Raw genomic sequence first — 18,556 nt, forward strand, 5'->3', positions numbered from 1 at the left:
CTTACAAAATCTGGGTTGTTGCAGATCGGGGACAACATACAGGGTTCCAGTTGGGAACCTGTGGTCTCTAAAGCTTTCCACCAAGCAGAGAGTGGAGGCAATAATGGGCTTTTTGAAGCACTTATAACGTTTAAGGGTCATGGTAATGAAGGGGAGGTCGGAGATGCTGATGTTGTTACGGTCTACCTGTTCAAGTTCAAGCCAGGAGTTGTAATCTGCTTTTGGATTTATCCGTTTAGTGATATATTGCAACTGATTTGCCAAGTAGTAGTTCATGAAATTGGGTGCATTCAATCCTCATTCCAATTTATTCTTTTGAAGGTTAGGGAGGCTACTTCTTGTCTTTGTCCTTTGACTAGAATTTTATAATAGCGGAATTAAAATTCTGGAACCATTTTGCTGTGGAGAATAAATAGTTGATTTCATCAACCTCAATGATAAACTGGAGGTTCGGGTATCGGGTAGGGTGAGGATGGGAGCAGAGCAAAACTGCTGCTTGAGAGACTGGAATGCCTACTCAGCCTGACGATTCCACCTGAACTGGGTTCCTGAGGATGTGAGGGCATGAAGAGGAGCTGCAACCAAGCTGTAATTCCTTATGAAGCGCCTGTAGAAATAAGCAAAACCCAATCTCTGCAGCTGTTTCCTATCTGTGGGAATGGGCCAGTCAGTGACCGCACTAACCTTCTCTGGGTCCATCTGGATGCTGCCGGGCATCACAATAAACCGCAAGAAAGAGACAGATGGTTTGAATTCACACTTCACCCACTGACAGGACACTCCCTGGACTGTCTGCAGTTAAAATAAGCAAAAACAGTTATCTTTGTTGTAGAAGGGTTCAATACATTTATATTTGTCAACCAGTTGACTATTCTGCACACCTGACGTACCTGAACACAACGCGAAAGCAAAAACACGTGATGCTGTCAAACTAGTGTGCTGTATGGGATCTAGTAAACTAGTAAATGATGACAGAAAGCCAAATGTACATGTTCTGGTCCTACATTTAAGTACAACAGCTCAGGAGTTAAGTTACCACCTAAATATCTGACATTCAGCTGTGCTGCAAGAATCAAGTGCAAAGGCTTCATGACATACAACCACCACAGTGTTGGGGAGAAGAGTTTGTGATGATGGAAAAGTGGATAGCATTTATTTCGACAGCAAATACACTTCATAGATAAGCCAGTATACAATTTATTTCCATTTGAAACTAACCTACATTTTCTTTCCATTTCATTTTCACCTGCTTATACATCAGTGTTATGGGGAATGCTGGAGCCAATCCCAGCTCATGTTCTGGGTTAGGGCAGGGTTCGTCCTGGACAGGTTGTCAGTCAACTTTTCAACACCTCCACCTATTAGTGGGCAATGTTGAGTCACCAATTAGTGTGTGCATATCTTTGGACTGTGGGAGGAAACCCATATAGAAACAGGGAGAACATGCAAATGCCACGCAGAAAGGCCCCGGTCTGGGAAGTGAACCTGTGGCCGTCTTTGCTCTTCTCAAGAAATTTGCCACTTAACAATTAATCTCTAATCAATCGATAAAGTGAACAAATCAATGTTCTGTGATTTTATTGATAATTTCTATCCCAAGCTGTATCTCATACATTCCACTAACCATAGTTAAATGATGTTGGTTGTACAATTAGACAGAATGCTGTGTCTGGTGTTAGTCAAAACCAGAAACTTGTGGTACTATGAATATTTTACAACAGGTGTCAGATGAGTGGATCACACCAGGACTGAGATTTCAAAACCAGGTTCTTTCACTGTAATGGCTCAGCATGAGGATGAGTTTGAATATCCAAAGTTCTTCCAGAAAATGAATCCTCCGTGACAACATAAAGAAATGATTGCTGTGCCGATGACTAGTTATAAAGCTAATCAGTATTTGTAGCTAAGCTAAATTTTGAAATATATTGGCATTCATCTTTAAAATCCCAGGGCATAATATGGGGTTTTTTGCAGATCTGTGTGAGCTTTAGCTGTGGTTCTGTTTGTGTACTTGTATGTGTGTAGTGGCTGCAGCTATTGTCAGGCTGTTTCCCTGTGTGTCTGGGCTGACAGCCAAGTGGATGCAGTGGGCAGGGTGAGGGGAGTATGGCCTTGATGAATGGGACCTTAGATGGGAAGAATAAACACCACCATCTCTTTAGCCTCATGAATGTGGCTCTTTGATGGTGGATTTTTTTTTTCCTCGTTATTTGTGCTTCTCAGTTTGCTTAATTTAATGAGGCCCCTTTTTGCTGTTGTACGTTAAAGTCTGTGCTTTACTTGGTATCTGCTGGTGCTTCATTACACTGTATTCTGAAAGATACTACTGTCAGTTTACACAGTCACTTTTCTGCTACTATCATTGTCGCATGATGATCTGGGTTTATTGACAAGTTTATGAGTAGTTAAATATTTAAACTAGATACAGATTAGTGGTTCTGATGACCCAGATGATTATTAGATAGAATGCAGGTTTACTGCTCTTCAGTACTAGCTTCAGTTTTCAGACCCAGAACCTACCACTTTGCCTATGTTCCCTGTTATTTATAGTTATTGATAGCTTGAAGATTGCACCTAGTTTTAGATGTTTTTTGTTTTTTTTTTTCCCCATCCCTTTACCTTTTGATAAGGCAACTGGAGACAATGCAGGGAAGAGGATGGGGATTGGCATGCAGTAAATGGTAAAGTTGGGAGTCTATCTTTAATGCTAAATTCCAACCGCCTTACCAACTGTGAAACTGACATTACATCTGATTGTTTTTTGTTTGGTTTAGTTTTGTTATTTATACTGCATCTGCAGGAATAACACAAAGTTTACATTCATGAAAAGAAATAGCTTTCTACTTGTAGTATATCAAACAGTGAGACTGAAACAGTCACATCTATGCTGAGGAAAATCTGTTTTTAAAGTTCTTATACTTTTCTTTGTAACTGCTTCAGCTTAATTTTTGTTTCAGTAGCTGTTATAACCAGGTGCTGGTCAATTTGTTGTTTGAACAAATTTTAACTTTGAAGATAATTTCCAAAATATTTACCTTGAGAGAAAGGGCATTTTCTGACCAGTTGTGACTGAATTCTAAAAGCTATACATTGTCTTGAACTATTTTATGAAGAAATTAAAGCAGTATGCTACAGTTGATTTTTGCCAACGTATACCCCGAGCAGAATGTAGTAGAGGTCAAATTCATGTGACTGCATTTTCCTTAAATGCTCAGGAATTTCAAGGCTAATGACACAGTGATGAAAATGTATGAAGCATTCTGTAGATGAGCTGTAGCCTATGAGCTCCTCTCAAGTTACCCTGTGTATTGAGGTAAAAGTGGGATTCAGAGCTGTCATTCACAGCACATTGCTGTCTGTTTAGAAACCCAATAATGAATTTTCTTATTACATACTGGTAAAGCGAGTGAGCTGGCACGAAGCTCAGTAGTCAGTACTTGAGATACCATTTACTGCAAGTGCAATCACTTAAGTTCTGTAATCATGATTTGATATTTATGGCCATTGTGGGAATAAAAAGTCAAGGTTTTAAAGGTGATTTTGGGAGTAGGCTACTGGGCCCATGAAAAGATGGGCTGCATGCTGACTAGATGGAGTCTAGCCACAGGTGGTCTGTAATTCTGCACCATAATTGCTGGCAAAGTGTATTATGGGTCTTCAGACCACTCATTCACTCTGTAGGGGTGGAGAAGAAAAAAGGATGAGTAATGCAGAAAAAAAGGATGGATAACATGATGTCCCGTTGTGAAAAACAATTCTGCCAAACACTTACAATATGTCGAGGGAGTCGCTTTTTTTATTATTTTGTAGATTCAAAGAACACTTTCTGTGAACGCTATAAAGCCAGACTAATGAAAATGATGATAGCAAATGGAGAGATAATCTCCAATTCAACTGAAGTGTCATTGTGTTTTAAAGACAGGTGCAACAGCCAATTTCTGCTTTTTGAATCGAGCAGACACCATGCAGCTCTTCACCAGGTGACGAGGCATCTTTTCCTTTCTCTGTTATTCACTGGGAGAGAGGGTTTTCTGAATTCCGCAACACAACCTCTGCGGTCATCTGGTGTCACTTGGGCCAGTGTGGCTCTGCTGGTTACACTCACTGTCCAGCCAGGAATAGCTCCACTGTGTTGTTTGTCTCCTTAGTTAAAACCTGCTGTCAGCTTAAAGGATCAAACTGAGAACAAAGAGTATTTTAAGGCTTATAAAAGCTTGGATCCATTAGATCCATTAGAATAGATATAATTAATTATTTTTACAACAGAAATACTAAATATTCACTGGTGTATATATTTACATATATATTTACAGCCTTTGCAAAATAAAATAATTAACTGAGTCCGCTGAGAGGCCCCTGACTGAGTCCTGAGACTGAAGATGCCACTTGGTTTTCTGGGAAATAATTTCATCATAGTTTTTGAACATTTTATGGAAAAAAGTATTCATAAAAAGACTGATGAAATTAAAATTTGAATAATAGACACACTCATAGCTGTACCCCAGGCATCAACAGCAGGTTCAAACAGACTGTAGGTACTATCTTTGAACATACCAACCAAAATTTGTCAAAACAGTTTCAGCAGCTTTCAACCACAGCTTCTGAGTTTCCTTAGATATTGTTGCGACCTTGTTACAGTTGTAACAGGTTCCATCTTTGGCGTTTAACTCCCCTGCTCTGCTTGGCCTCTGCATTTTTGTATTGATACCAGTGGCGTTCACAGGTAGACACTAGATGGTGCTATAGCACCTGCCCTTTACCCACTGGACCAAACAAGTGCCCTTTTAAAAGTTTTTTTTTTTTTTTTTACAGTGTATCTGGCCCATGCTGACATAATCATCTACAAATGCTCAACGATTAAAAGCGTGTGATAATAATGCCCCAATTAATATGCTACCCCCCCCTCCCCACACATGCCTCTCTTCCTTTGAATTTAGAAAGAAACACAAGAAACTTGTGTAACAAAAAATGGACCAGACTCAGTGATCACCTTCCTAGCAACAAACTTTCACCCTGCTCTATGTTCCCTACAGATAATATCCAACTAGGCCAGTGAGCGGTGATAGCTATCATGTCTTTGGGGTCATCAGGTGGGAACCTCCTTTCACCGGTGTTTCGTCTAGTTAGGCCCTCATCACCTCCAGAAGGCTAGACTGTGAACACTGGCGTCCCAGAGTCACCTCCTAATGCCAGCCATCACCACTACTCACTCAAAGACAACTATCTCAAACAGCACGACGATCAACTACTCTGACCTCTCACCAACTGCACCAGTGAAAGCGGGGTGGGGATACAGACCCTGGTTCGGGTATGGGGCATGAAAGTATAGAGGGTGCAGGAGGTGGAGGCAATACAAGCTGCATTAGTAGATTCAGCAACTAAACTCACCTAAACAGTCCTATACTCAAACAAAACCAACACTCCAACACAGGCCAACTCACCTGTACTAACCGCATGGTGTCAAAGAGGCACAAACACAAAAGAAACTATCTCAAGCAGCACCACTGTCAACTACTCTAACCAATTGCACCAGTGAAAGCGGGGTGGGGATACAGGCCCTGGTTCGGGTACGGGGGAGAAATAAAAGAGAGAGAAAGTAGGGATGGGATACAGACCCTGGTTCAGGTAGGGCGCATGAAAGTATAGCGTGCAGGAGTTGGGAGGCAATACAAGCTACACAAGCAGATTCAGCAACTACACTCACCTGAACAGCCAAAGCCAACACTCCAACGCAGGCCAATTCTCCTAGGCTAACCGCATGGTGTCAAAGAGGCACAAACACAAAGAACTATTTCAAGCAGCACCACTGTCAACTACTCTAACCTCTCATCAATTGCACCAGTGAAAGCGGGGTGGGGATACAGACCCTGGTTTGGGTAGGGGGGAGAAATAGAAGAGGTGGAGATAAAAGTAGGAATGGGATACAGACCTTGGTTCGGGTAGGGGGCATGAAAGTATAGAGGGTGCAGGAGGTGGAGGCAAAGCGGACACAAACAGAGGCACGTTGCAGCAGCAGCAGCAGCCCACACACACACACATACCTCCTCCCCTGCCCCACCAGGCAGGTAACACATAAGTGAGTTGAGTGTATTGTTTTCCCCCTAAACCTCAGTTGCCAAGCTAAAAATTGCAGCACATACAGCACCACACAGCTGAGCATAAATTAGCCGACCACTCGCCTTCTTAATAAGCTAGATGCGAAGCCCAAGTCAATAATAGATATGACGTGATGACCACCACTAATGTTGGTAGAGTTTGTCATTGGTACAGCATGTGAATCTATCAGTATACTTGAGCTGAATATTTAGTTTTGTGTAGTTTTACATTAGGCTACATAATTAACATTTGCAGTAATTTTACTCAAATGACATACAGGCAATTCCCAATTAGAAAAAATAGCCTTGTGCCTTGTCATAATGTAACCAAGCAGTCTTATTCAAACTGTCGGTCTCTTTTCATTTACCAATTGCATCATTATGCTTAGAAAGGAAAAAGAAAGGGAGCTACAGCAAGCAGCCAAGGGGAGCAGCTCTCTGCTCTCCAACAGCAAGGAGGGAGAGAAAGAGGAAGATGAAATGCCAGAGTCATGTTAACTGTTTAGGGCCTCTTAAAGCTCAGATTTTAAAGTTGAACTATTCCTCAAATTGTTTTGAAGCATCTTAAAAGCTGTCCTTTTTTTATTTTAACTACAAAAAGTGGTTTGGTGGTACCAATTGAGGCATGAAGGCATGAATATTAGCTAATTATATTATTTTGTATTAACCATAAGTTATTTCTCTTTTACAAGGCTTGGCGTAATCTTGTATTTACCTTAATAGGCTATTATTATTCTATTCTAGGCAGCTACAACAGGGTAGCAGCTCGATGCTGATCTGCAATAGGCCATCAACCAGCATGGAAGAGGAGCAAGATCAACCCCCAGAATACACAGATAAAGCAGAATCCAGAGCAGCACTAGGTTCATACACAATTGCAGAATCAGAAACAGTGCCCTCTGATGACCAAAACGAGGGAGAACAAGAAAGGCTTGTTGTAGCAGCTAGTAGGGCTTGGCAATGTGGAACACAACATGTATCATATCAGTCAAAATTGATAGTTGATATATCACAACATAAATCACATAACCATTTCTGTCAAGTTTAAAGGGTCCTTTTTACTCTTATGTGAGATGTGAAGATACCACATTAAAATTGGTTTCAACATTATTTATTTTCTGTCAGAAGTTAAACCTAATAAATAAATAGACAAAAAACAAAAAACATAAAAAAACACAATTTGCAGTGCCTGCTACTCTGCTTCTTCAGACTTTAAATAGCCAAAATATCCCCACGCTACCAAATTCCTCAGATCTTTCTTACCAACAATGTCCTCGTCTTTTGAGCCTTGGATTCTGTCCATTGGGGTGTCTTCTTCAGGAATGCTGTCGCTCGTGTTAATATTTTCTGCCATTTTCACATATTTCAATCCAACTCCTAACTTACTGGTGGCTGCATCATCTACTCTGTCTATATGCGTGTCAACCATTCTCATTATCATTGGCTGTTCGTGTTGTCTGTCAAAACATGGATGGAATGAGTTCTGTCAACCAAGTCTTATATTTCAATCGAGGAAAAGTTATTATCGTTATTGTTTTATCGCCCAGCGTTCAGCAGCTGTATGTGAAACAGATGACATAATTACAAAGATAGCTGCTATGCAATATCGAACAGATCCTTCACATGTTGACATATTTCATAACAAGTGGAATGACAACTACATCTCAATGTGCTGCAGCGTAGGCCATGTCAACCAGCTATGCCTTACCCAAAAAATGGTGAGAGGTGGTCATTCCACAAACAGGGTTAGGGTTATGGGGTTATGTTTTTCTGGTAATGAGTGGCTGGAATACTCTCCCACTGCTGAAAGGTAAAGTATATTTATTAACAAATTGACATAAATAAATATGCAATTCAATGTGTGCTGCCTGTAATGGTTTTTGTTGGTTTTTTTTTTTTTTTAATCTCACATTTTTATAATAAGACAGTCAGCAGTTCCTCATACCGCACAAAGTGCCCTTATTTTTCACTGGGCACCTACCCCCAAAATGTCAGTACACCCCACAGATTGATACAGACATTTCTGATTACTGACTTGCTTCTGAACCTTCTTCAAACTTGAGGGGACAATATGTTTGCAGTCTGAGCTGCCTGAAAAATCCTGCTCATCAGACATTCAGTCATTCGTCATTCATCGTTTACTGCTTGTCCGTTTCTGGGTCACAGGGCTCAACAGACAGTGTCTTCTTAAAACAGAATGTGAATGAGGTCTAACTGAGGAGCACTGTGGCTGGATCTGACTTACTATGCCAGTGAGACAAACATTGTTTTAACTTCATCATGTCCCGAAGTCAACTTGAAACTAGATTGATACTATAAACTGAATTGGAGAATGTTTATTCACGTAACAAATAAAGCGAGAACTAAGACCACTTTTTTCCAATAGACTTCAATTCAATCTGACTTGTTTTTCCAACCAGTGGAGTGCTCCCTGATGGTATTAGGTAGAATGCAAGTTTAAGAAGCTATGCACACAGTCTACGGTTTTAGATCTGTTGCCTCCCATGACCTGCAGGTCTCAGGATGTTCAGTTCATTCACTCTGAATTGATCCTTTACAATGAAGCATGAAGTGTGTTATTATGATATAATCATAATTTTCCTTTCTCCGCAGATGTGATGGCTGATCCTTCTCCAGCAAAAAGCATGGGGGACCCTGGTATCACCCCACTGTCTCCTTCACACACTCAGGTCAGTTTGCAAGAAAAACCAATCCCTCATCATTTCACATTGAAAAATTCACGTAAAAAAAAAATAACATGCAACTGCTTCCAAACACTTCACAAAAAGTGAATACAGAGAGGAACTGAGAGGTGCTGTTGTTCATTTGTATGCGCGTTTTACTTTTTGAATCAGTTTAAAAATTAGTTCACATCGAATTCAGTTGTAAAGTTACTATTTATGTGGAAGCAATCCGTTCATAGAACAGGATTAGTAAAACCGAAGGTTGTGGTAGGCCTGTACTTCAATAAAAAATAACACCAATTTAAAAACTTCTGTAACCAGAAGAATGAGAAATGCATAACTTGCCATCTTGAATATTTTAAACCTTAATATGGCAACCTATTAACCTAACCCCCCCCCCCCCAAAAAAATTAAAATCAAATTATTTTTTACAGTTCTTTTTCCCCACTCTTGGCTGTTTAAGGGTTACTTTGGCACTGTGCCCAATCACGGTTATTGCTTGTACATTCACTGTTACAAATTTAAATGTAAAGTAACAATAAAATACTGGCAGCAGGGACACAAGTATTTTATTGTTATTTTACATGGCATCTAATGTAATTTATGTTAACAGTATAGTGCTGTACTTTGAATTACAGTACAGTGCTGTACAAATTTAGAATGGAAGTAGCTGTTAATGTAATTTTATTATTCATTTACTTTATTTAACTGTATGTTACTGTGTGATCCAGTAGGCTAAGATAACTAGCAAGATAACAATGACTACTGATGTCATTTCTTTTCAAAACATAAGGGAAAACAGTTTTATACCATCAAGTTATAGTTTATTATTATTATTGTGAACCAAAAATTAAGCAATTAACCTTTGAGGGATCACTGTACAAAATACAGTTAGATATCATTGTATCACCCGTAAATTTACAGTAATGCAATACTATGTTATGCTACTATATAACATTTCATTTCTGTTATTGTTAAATTACTGACTAAACAGTTAATTTACAGGCAAGGGATGAATACTCAACAGTAACTTACAATTAATCTAAAATACAGTAAGATACTGTTTTAAATCCACCATAAATACACAGCAATTTGTAAAAGTGTATACCTTCTAATCGTAATACTGCGCAGGCATGACTACATCATGAATTCTCCCAAAACTGCTTTAATGCCCTGTGTTATCCATACCCAAGAAGATATGAGCAGATTTTCCAAAAGACCTCTGGTTTCTTGTGTATTTACTCCAGCTGAGACTTGATATTTGCATTTTCCCAAATTTTGAGTTAACACTCAACTTCTAATTTGGAAAATGACTGTTCGTAGCCTATCTCATTATGTATCATGTCTACTTTGTGTACGTGTGTTTGTGCCTAAATCTATGTCTTCTAACGGTTTGATGGCCCAGAAAGTCTACTGTGCTTAAGTACATTACGGCGCACTCAAACTCACACTAGTCAAAGAATCTGGACTTTAGGGGTCAAATGTGCTTGTACACAGCATGGATGGCCTAGTGTGAGTGCACCCTTAGAATTAGGGTTACATGTTAGAATAAGGGCCTGCAGTCTGAGTGAGTGTTTGCACATTCATAGTATAAATCTGGGATATTTGAGTGTTTGCATGTGTGTGAGAGAGGGTAGTTGACCATTTGTCCTGACACCAGCTAACAGTTTGTTTCTGTGGAGCAGACTGACACTGACCAGGTCCAGTCACAGTTGTCCTTTGTGGTTGTGGTGGCCATCGACTTTGGTACCACGTCCAGCGGATATGCATATGCCTTCACAAAGGAGCCGGAGTGCATCCACACCATGAGGTGAGCTGGCACTGCAATGCAAGTATTTGAGAAGTGTTAGGCAGCAAGACTATAATCTTGCTGATAGGGGTATACAAGGTATTTTTTCAAGCATTTCTGACCAGGTTCCTTTGCTGAAGAAATCTTCATACCATACCACTTACACAAACTCTAAGTGGCCTTCTGGTACAAGCTGTATTAAAATATTTTTATGTTTGAAGTCTGCTAATAATCACACTTCTACATTTCTGTGCTGAAGTTTTTGGAGCCTCTGATGTGTGAGGTTCTTTAACATGTTTAACACAGACACGGTCTTGACCAGATGTGGCAGACAAACTGATTTCCCCAACTGGATAGAAAATTGTGCTTTTCGGACTTTCAGCCTGGGATGGTCGGAGGTAAAGGTTTTCTGCTGCAGAATTCAAACACAGTGGAGCTTTTAAATTGAAAGGTACACTTGGCAAGTTGTGTTCAATGGGGACATCGTTCTAAGATCAACTTGAAAGCAACAGGATGCCACCCCTCGCCGCAGATGATTTCTACAAGCTTCTGCGGAAGTTTACTCCGGTGGAAACCAAAATCCACAGGTTAGACGTAAATTTTGAGGCAAAGGAACTGGGTGATAATGGCACAACTTTACAACCATTTACACAGACTAGCAGACCACAGACACTAACTAGCACTGATCAGGCTGTAAAGAAACAGGAAAGCTGTGCGCCTTACTATAAATCTACAAATGGAAGTTCTCCATGGAAGACACTAGAAAGTCAAGGCCAAGGAAGAGCTCAGTCCCCTGGGCCATAGAAGGACAAGTAAAAGGGGGAACAAAGCACCTGGTCATTTTTAAGCGACTGGCCTACATTGCCAACAGAAAAAGCAGAAGACAGCTGCTGAAACGGCAAAAACAAATCTCCCAAGGAGCAGACTGTGCAGCTGCAGAACAGATTTGTTCTACTAACACATAGTTCTGCATCCCTACCTGATGACCTGGATATCCTCTCATCATCAGAAAATGCAATAAGGCCTTGCAGTAAATCAGAAGTTAAGAAGCCACAGGAAAAAAACTGGAACTTAATTCTGATTGTGGGTTACACTGCTGTCAAAGTGATTAGATTCATGTGCAGTGAAAATATGAAATTCTCTATTTTCCCAGGGATATGGTCACTGACATAACATAAAGAATCAGAGGTAATGTGGCTACAAATCTGACTGTCGAACAAAAACCATTCTGTATCCCAAGAAAAATGATTTTGTAAAGCAGCAATCTAAATTGCTGAAACAGGACTTACTTGGTGATTTGCTGGTAGCAATTCGCTCTCTGGTGGCTGAGGTATTTATTAGTGGCACTCTACCACCAGTCAGAGGAGGAGTTGAGAGATTTAGCAGATTGCTGATACTAAAACATGGTTTTCTGCTGCATGTGATTCCCACTCAGTCCACTTCATTGATATATTTTTTTTCTGGGATATAAATATCTTTTTTAAGGGAGATGGATTTCACCATCACAGGTTGGGAGTAAAACTGTTTGCAATCTGGTGATGCATGGAGAAAGTTAGGTTGGAAGCAAAGGACAAAAGACAGAGTCAAAATGGGACATCAAGAGACAAGTGGCATCAAGGACAGCCAACTCAGCAACTCGCTTAGATCAAGAGAAACATCAGTGGGAACATGAAGATGATATCTTACTTCTTCCACTTTCTTCATTTTATTCACCTCATCAACCATCACCACCGTCCACCCTTGGCACCCTTGGCACTGTGTCCCCTCCCTCGATTTACCACCTTCCCTACTCCAGGATTCTCAATAATTTTCCCACCACTCTGTGAGAGATCACACCATCACACCCAAAACCAAAGCAACTACCCCCTTGACCCCCCTACCCTCTACATAGACATCAGAATCACCCTTGTCCAACATCTAATGAGAGGTTAGCAATCTTGGTTGCCTCTATCACTAACTGATGTGTTGTGAGTCCACAGTCCAAAGAAGTCACTGCTGACTGTTCCCAGAAAAAGTGGCCCAGTGTGCTGGAAGCTTCGTGTCATGATGGGGAACAGGAAAATGAATGTATAATCTGTCAAGAAGAAGGGTCATGACAAAATCTAACATTTATTCCATGCCAGCCACAATCAGCTTACAGTTTTAAAATCTATTTCTGATTTTTTAACAGATTAAATGTAGGCTTAATAGATGTTTAGCAATCTATAGCAGGCAAATAATTTCTCACCAATGATTTTATTATGGAGCATAAACTTTGTTTTTAACAAAAATCTGGCTTGGTCAAGATAATGGTTCAGCAAGCTCATGTTGAATCAAAGCCTCCCAATTTCAGTTTCATGAGGGAACCTTAAAGAGAGGAGGTGGAAGTGCTAGATTTTGTTTAATGAAACTTTTAGCGCAGCAAAATGACATAACTTTTATTTCTTTTGAGTATGTTGCTCAGTTGAGATTCTCCTGTCAAGCAATTACATTAAATAACTACAGGCCACCAAAATACAATTTAAAGGTCTTTCATGAGTTTTCCAAACTACTTTCCATTATCTGCATTGATTTTGACTGTGCTTAAGTCTGTGATTTTATTATTCATAAGAATAATGTGAAAGAGACAGATGTGCAAAAGTAGCAGATCCAACACATAAAAGGGTGCATTTAGCTATCAGATATAATTCGTAATTATCAGAGATAATTAGAGATTATAAAACCAAGAAGTATTAAATTCAAATAATAATGTGCACCACCTGGAAACCGGGACCAATAACCAAACTATAAACATTGGGCATAAGGCGGCGCCATGCCAGTGTTATCTGGCGGCCGCGGACATGTAGGTGTGTGCTTGTGTGTGTATGTTAATAAGAAAGAGAGCAAATCGAGAAGAAGGGAGACCTACTCTCGGTCCCGCAACTGTGAGAGGAGAGCAGTGGTTGCCTTGACTACAGAGAGCAAACGTACGGATGGTAGTCTGTAGCCCACTGTCTGGTTGTAGACTAACAAAGAAACTTGCTTTTCACTCACAGTGGCGCAAACACAAAAGCAATTATAATCCTAAATTATTCCTCAGAGGACCTGGCAGTCCGTTAAAACACAGCAATAACTGAGCACTAACCTCATGAAACACACAAATCTAATTTCTCTGCCCAGACAACCTCTTACTTGTGTCAGTCTCCTGAGTGAACCAGTGTGTGTATAAATCCGTCAGTGTGGTCTAGCAGCAGGTCCTTCGATGGGTGGTGCTGACAGCGCTGTCCTTGTTCCTTGAGACTGACAGCTCTGGTTTCTCGGCGGGACAGCGATGAAACACAGGATGGTTGACTTAACCGGTAGACAATGGGGCATAGAAACTATCCGTGTCTCAGTAAAGAAACTCCTCCTTCCTTCTGCAGGTAAAAGCTGAGAGGTCAGTGGGTTACAAGCAGCTGACTCTCACAGATCTGGAAAAGTGTTCAGGTGAACATGGTTTAGGTCTCGTCTCTTCCAGTAAGGGTGAAACTCCAAAAGGGGAATAAAAACGCGTGTATAGGTCACTTTCGTCAGTGACCTAGAGATCACTCTGAGAACAAGATGAATTCCCGGTCTGTATTCAAAGAGGGAGGGATGTCACTGCCCCGTTATCTCGGCTCCCTGTGTTGTAGATACGTCTCTGCCAACCAGAGAAGAGAGCCTGCCACCTCCTGTTGAGTCCACTTCTGGATGTGAACTACAAGGGACAATGGTGTCTGTTGATGGATTGTTTAGTCTCCAGACAGCAAAGGGACAGAGGTGACCTCGTGGTCAGGCCTCAGGGTTTACATGTAGACCTTTCTTTTTCTGACCTTGTGATGGAGGCAACAAGGGGATTATACTGGTCTTAACAGTTTTGATATTGTGGTAAATTATGCTCTTTCTGATAATCACTGTTTTTCGTTGAAAATAACCTCTGCTAGCATTAGCAAAGGTGAAACAGAAGTGATCAGAAAGTGTTCTGTTTAGTGTAATCGATTTATATTCTTGGGATCCAACTGCATCGATCTGTGCTCAAATTGGTATTCCTGATGACATATATCGATTAAAATAGTTTGAAATGGTAAAGAATCAATTTTCATCAATAATTGGAAACTGCACATTTAATGTAAGCACAAAAATTGTATGGATGTGTGTTTGTTTGTTTTTAGCATTTTAGACACACTAAACATTACTCAATTCAGTCTGCCTGTCTGTGACGTAATCCGCAAGTGCGAAACTCAAAACGACAAAATGCAGCATGACGGGGGAGACAGCGAGAAAGAAATTTTGCAAGCCATTTTTTCGATCCTGTGTCTGGAAACATTTCGGCTTTTGCAAAGACGGGGCTGTTCTAAATTTGTTGGTTGCTGTTTGTAGAATATGTGGAAGCCAAAAAAAAAAACAAAACACGGAAACACGACAAATGTTTCCAAACATCTACTCAGGGGCCATGGGATTAAACAAAACGTCGACAGCCCAGGCACCTCTCCTGAAGAAATGCTGATTGCACATGATTGTGTGATATATTGAAAATGAGAGCGGAAGGTTTACCTTCTGGTTGCACTTCTTTCAAATAAAAGGTTGATGTATTTGCCATTAATTGTTGTTTGCTTGTTTATAATATCCAGAATTTAACCTGATTTCCTTACAAGATACAACAGGGATCTCTGAAACTTTGCCTGCACTGTCCAGTATCAAGGTATTTATTTCAGAGTCACACTGGTTGAATTTTTGTCTAAAAAGTTACTGAATCGATTTCAAGTCACTGTGTGGATCAAATATCAAATCGTCTAAATGAACCAAGATCGTACTTGAATCGAATCAGCAACCATGAATCATGATTCAAATGAAATCGTTGTTTAGTGAATTGTTACACCCCTGTCTGGAGCCAGTGCCCAGATGGGGATCCCGTACACAAGCACCTAGTGGTCAGGTCTGCCACACACGAAAAAGCCATGTGAATAATCCCCGCCGCGGACCTACCAGCCGCAGGGAATATCAGTGGGGTCAGGTGCACTGCCAAATGGATGGCGGTGGAAGTGGGGGGGGGGGTGTCCCGGCATACTGGACCCAGGTGACATAGACTGGCCCTGAAGGAGCCAGTGCTGGATGTGGAGTGCTACTGTTTGAATCTGATGGGGTTTGCCTCCACAAACATCTGAGGCTCCTGAACTGTACTCCTTGATTGGAGTTGGACTCTTTTCTTCTCCGGAGTTGCCCAAGATGTGAGGCGTCAAGCCTTGATATCTTATTATCTTGGATACTCCCAACCCCCGGCTGAGTGGGGCTGTGTTGGCGTTTACCCCGGTGGGCAAGAGGGTCGCCTCCCTGCGCCTTAGGGTGGCAGGGGGGGGAAACTCTGACTGTTGTCTGTGTGTATGCACCAAACAACAGCTAGGAGTATTCTGCCTTCTTGGAGAACCTGAAAAGGGTCCTACATGGGGCCCCGATAGGGGGCGCCATAGTCCTTCTGGGAGGCTTCAATGCACATGTGGGCAATGATGGAGTAACTTGGAGAGGCGTAACTGGGAGGAACGGCCTCCCTGATCTGAACCTGACTAGTGTTTTGTTGTTGGACTTCTATGCTAGTCATGGACTGACCATAACAAACACCACGTTTGATCATAAGGAGGCTCATAAGTATACCTGGTACCAGAGCACCCTAGCCTGAAGGTTGATGATATATTTTATTATCATATCATCAACCACATGTTTTGGACATTCGGGTGAAGAGAGGCTGTCCTTTGCAAAAGATTGATTTCGGATGATTTACCGTGCTTAGCAACAGAGATTACTATGAACACTTCCTTACCTGCCGAGGTAGGAACGCAGCTCACTAAAGCCCAGAAAAAAGATTGCTGACCTTCTGGACAGTATTGGACGGCTGTCTGATGAACTACGGAGGAAGGACTCACTGCTGGCCATCTTCACATCTTGGCTCCTGGTGTTGTCTGGCTGGCTGGAGACCTTGCAGACCGGTGAGCTATAACAGCATGGCGCTGCTGCTACACTGGGAGACACTTCCTCTGGGAGTCTTCCTCCTCCACCTGTCAGCTGCCCTTTTGCTCTACTCTGAGCAACAGGACTGTTTGGACCAAATTATTTGTTTGCAGTCGGAAGAGGGCTCCTGGCGGCGCTTCAAGCAGGGTTCCCTCCTCCTTAAGCATCACCCTTAGCAAGAAACACTCTGCGCTATCCATGACCGTGGAGCCAGTCAGGGTGCTGGAACAGGAGAATGCCCCTGCCAATCCCAATGCCTCCCCTCCGACGGGTGACATGCTCCAGCTGACAGACAACACGGCTTTCCATCCACTCACGGCTGCCTGCGCCCCAGTGGATGGACATCCAGCATTGAGGCGCTCGCCTTCATCCCTCCACTCCTCAGCCCAGCAGAGGCAGCTCTTCAGGGATGCTGTGCGATGGCACTTCCTGCGTCCTCCTCACCGGGATATGCAGCTCTACCAAGTTGCTAACAGGCTGACGGGCTACCACACTCCACATCAGGGACTCCATCCTCCAGAATGTCCATCTGAGGGGCCCCTCACCCCATCCTTTCTCGGCGCCACCATTACAGATATAACAGAGAAAATCCCAGGCATACTGGATTCTCATCCCCAGGTAAACTGAGTTGTCTTTCATGTGGGCACCAACAACACCTGCAGACAACAGTCCGAGCTTTTAAAGCAGGACTTTACACAGCTGGCTCTACTCTGCCTGCAGCACCCATAAAGTTGGCTTCATAGACAATTTTGATGCCTTTTCAAATCAAATCAGATTTATTTATATAGCGGAAAATCATAACGTTACATCAAGTGGGAGGAGGCCCTTGGGCAGACCAAGGACCAAGTGGAGAGATTATATCTCCAATCGCCTGGAAACGCTTCTGGATCCCTCAGTCAGAGCAGATCGGTGTGGTCAGGGAAAGGAAAGTCTGGGGCTCCCTTTTGAAGCTGCTACCCCCGTGACCTGACCTCGGATAAGCAGATGAAGATGGATGGACGGATGGACGATATGTGTAGGGAAAAGCTCCCTGCCAGGCAGATGAGAGAAGAACTTTATGGAACTGCAATGCTGTGACTAAACAATTTTTTTCATTGTTATATGTATAGTTTTACTCTTCCTTGCATAGGCTTTTTTCTAACATTTAAAGTTGCATTCTGGAAGTACAATGACTGTGCATAACTATGAGAGCCTAATATGTGATGTCTTATTTTAATTACTTTAGCATCAGCCTTAGCTGAACATCATACACTGCCCCAACATCCCCTCTTTCTGTTCATGCACAATTAGCCATTCGGCAGAACCACAAGTGCCTCCCTTTCTGGAAATCAGCATTGATCCTAAATTTACCACCACTTACTGGTCACAGTCTGCTTTAAAACTATTTCTGCCGTGCCATTGCATTGACTGCATTTATCAAAATTGTTATGTTGTTGTGTCATTCTTTGATAGTCGTGTGTAGAAATAAATGTATAAAAAGTTAACTATATATACATATATAGTTAAATGTAAAGTTGTTGCCTGTGAGTTCTGTATTTCACTTCAAATCGCAATATGTATCTAACCTTTTTTTGTGTTTCATGAAAATTGGTGTGTTGAAGACACACAGAGACTAACCATACTACACTAGTTTGGTGAAGACAAAAGCATCCATCAAAGGTATGCTGTACGTGATTGTCAACTGACTTCCCTCCTCCTAGGCGTTGGGAAGGCGGAGACCCCGGTGTGTCCAATCAGAAAACACCAACCACAATCCTGCTCACTCCAGACAGGAAGTTTCACAGTTTTGGCTATGCAGCTCGTGACTTCTACCATGACCTGGATCCCAGCGAGTCCAAACAATGGCTCTACCTAGAAAAATTCAAAATGAAGCTCCACACCACTGCAGTAAGGACTTAAGCACACACACAGCAGTTATTCTTGAACAAATGCAGAACTGTAACACAGATCAGTCGGTCCGGCTCATCAAAGTGATACTTCAGCAGTTTGCTAGCTCTGTTTTTATTTTC

General features: G+C 41.7%; 1 protein-coding gene across 3 annotated transcripts in view; it reads left to right on the forward strand.

The window, feature by feature from the left end:
* Nucleotides 1-18,556, forward strand: part of hspa12a (heat shock protein 12A) — a 63,763-nt gene that overhangs the window by 24,432 nt on the left and 20,775 nt on the right. For all 3 annotated transcript variants that reach the window (XM_029521013.1, XM_029521015.1, XM_029521014.1), the window contains exons 2-4: nucleotides 8,709-8,785; nucleotides 10,465-10,589; nucleotides 18,248-18,434. In XM_029521013.1, the coding sequence (XP_029376873.1) occupies nucleotides 8,709-8,785; nucleotides 10,465-10,589; nucleotides 18,248-18,434 (389 nt within the window). The remainder of the gene's footprint in view (nucleotides 1-8,708; nucleotides 8,786-10,464; nucleotides 10,590-18,247; nucleotides 18,435-18,556) is intronic.

This window comes from Echeneis naucrates, chromosome 15, assembly GCF_900963305.1.
Source record: "Echeneis naucrates chromosome 15, fEcheNa1.1, whole genome shotgun sequence".
Taxonomy (NCBI): Eukaryota; Metazoa; Chordata; class Actinopteri; order Carangiformes; family Echeneidae; genus Echeneis; species Echeneis naucrates.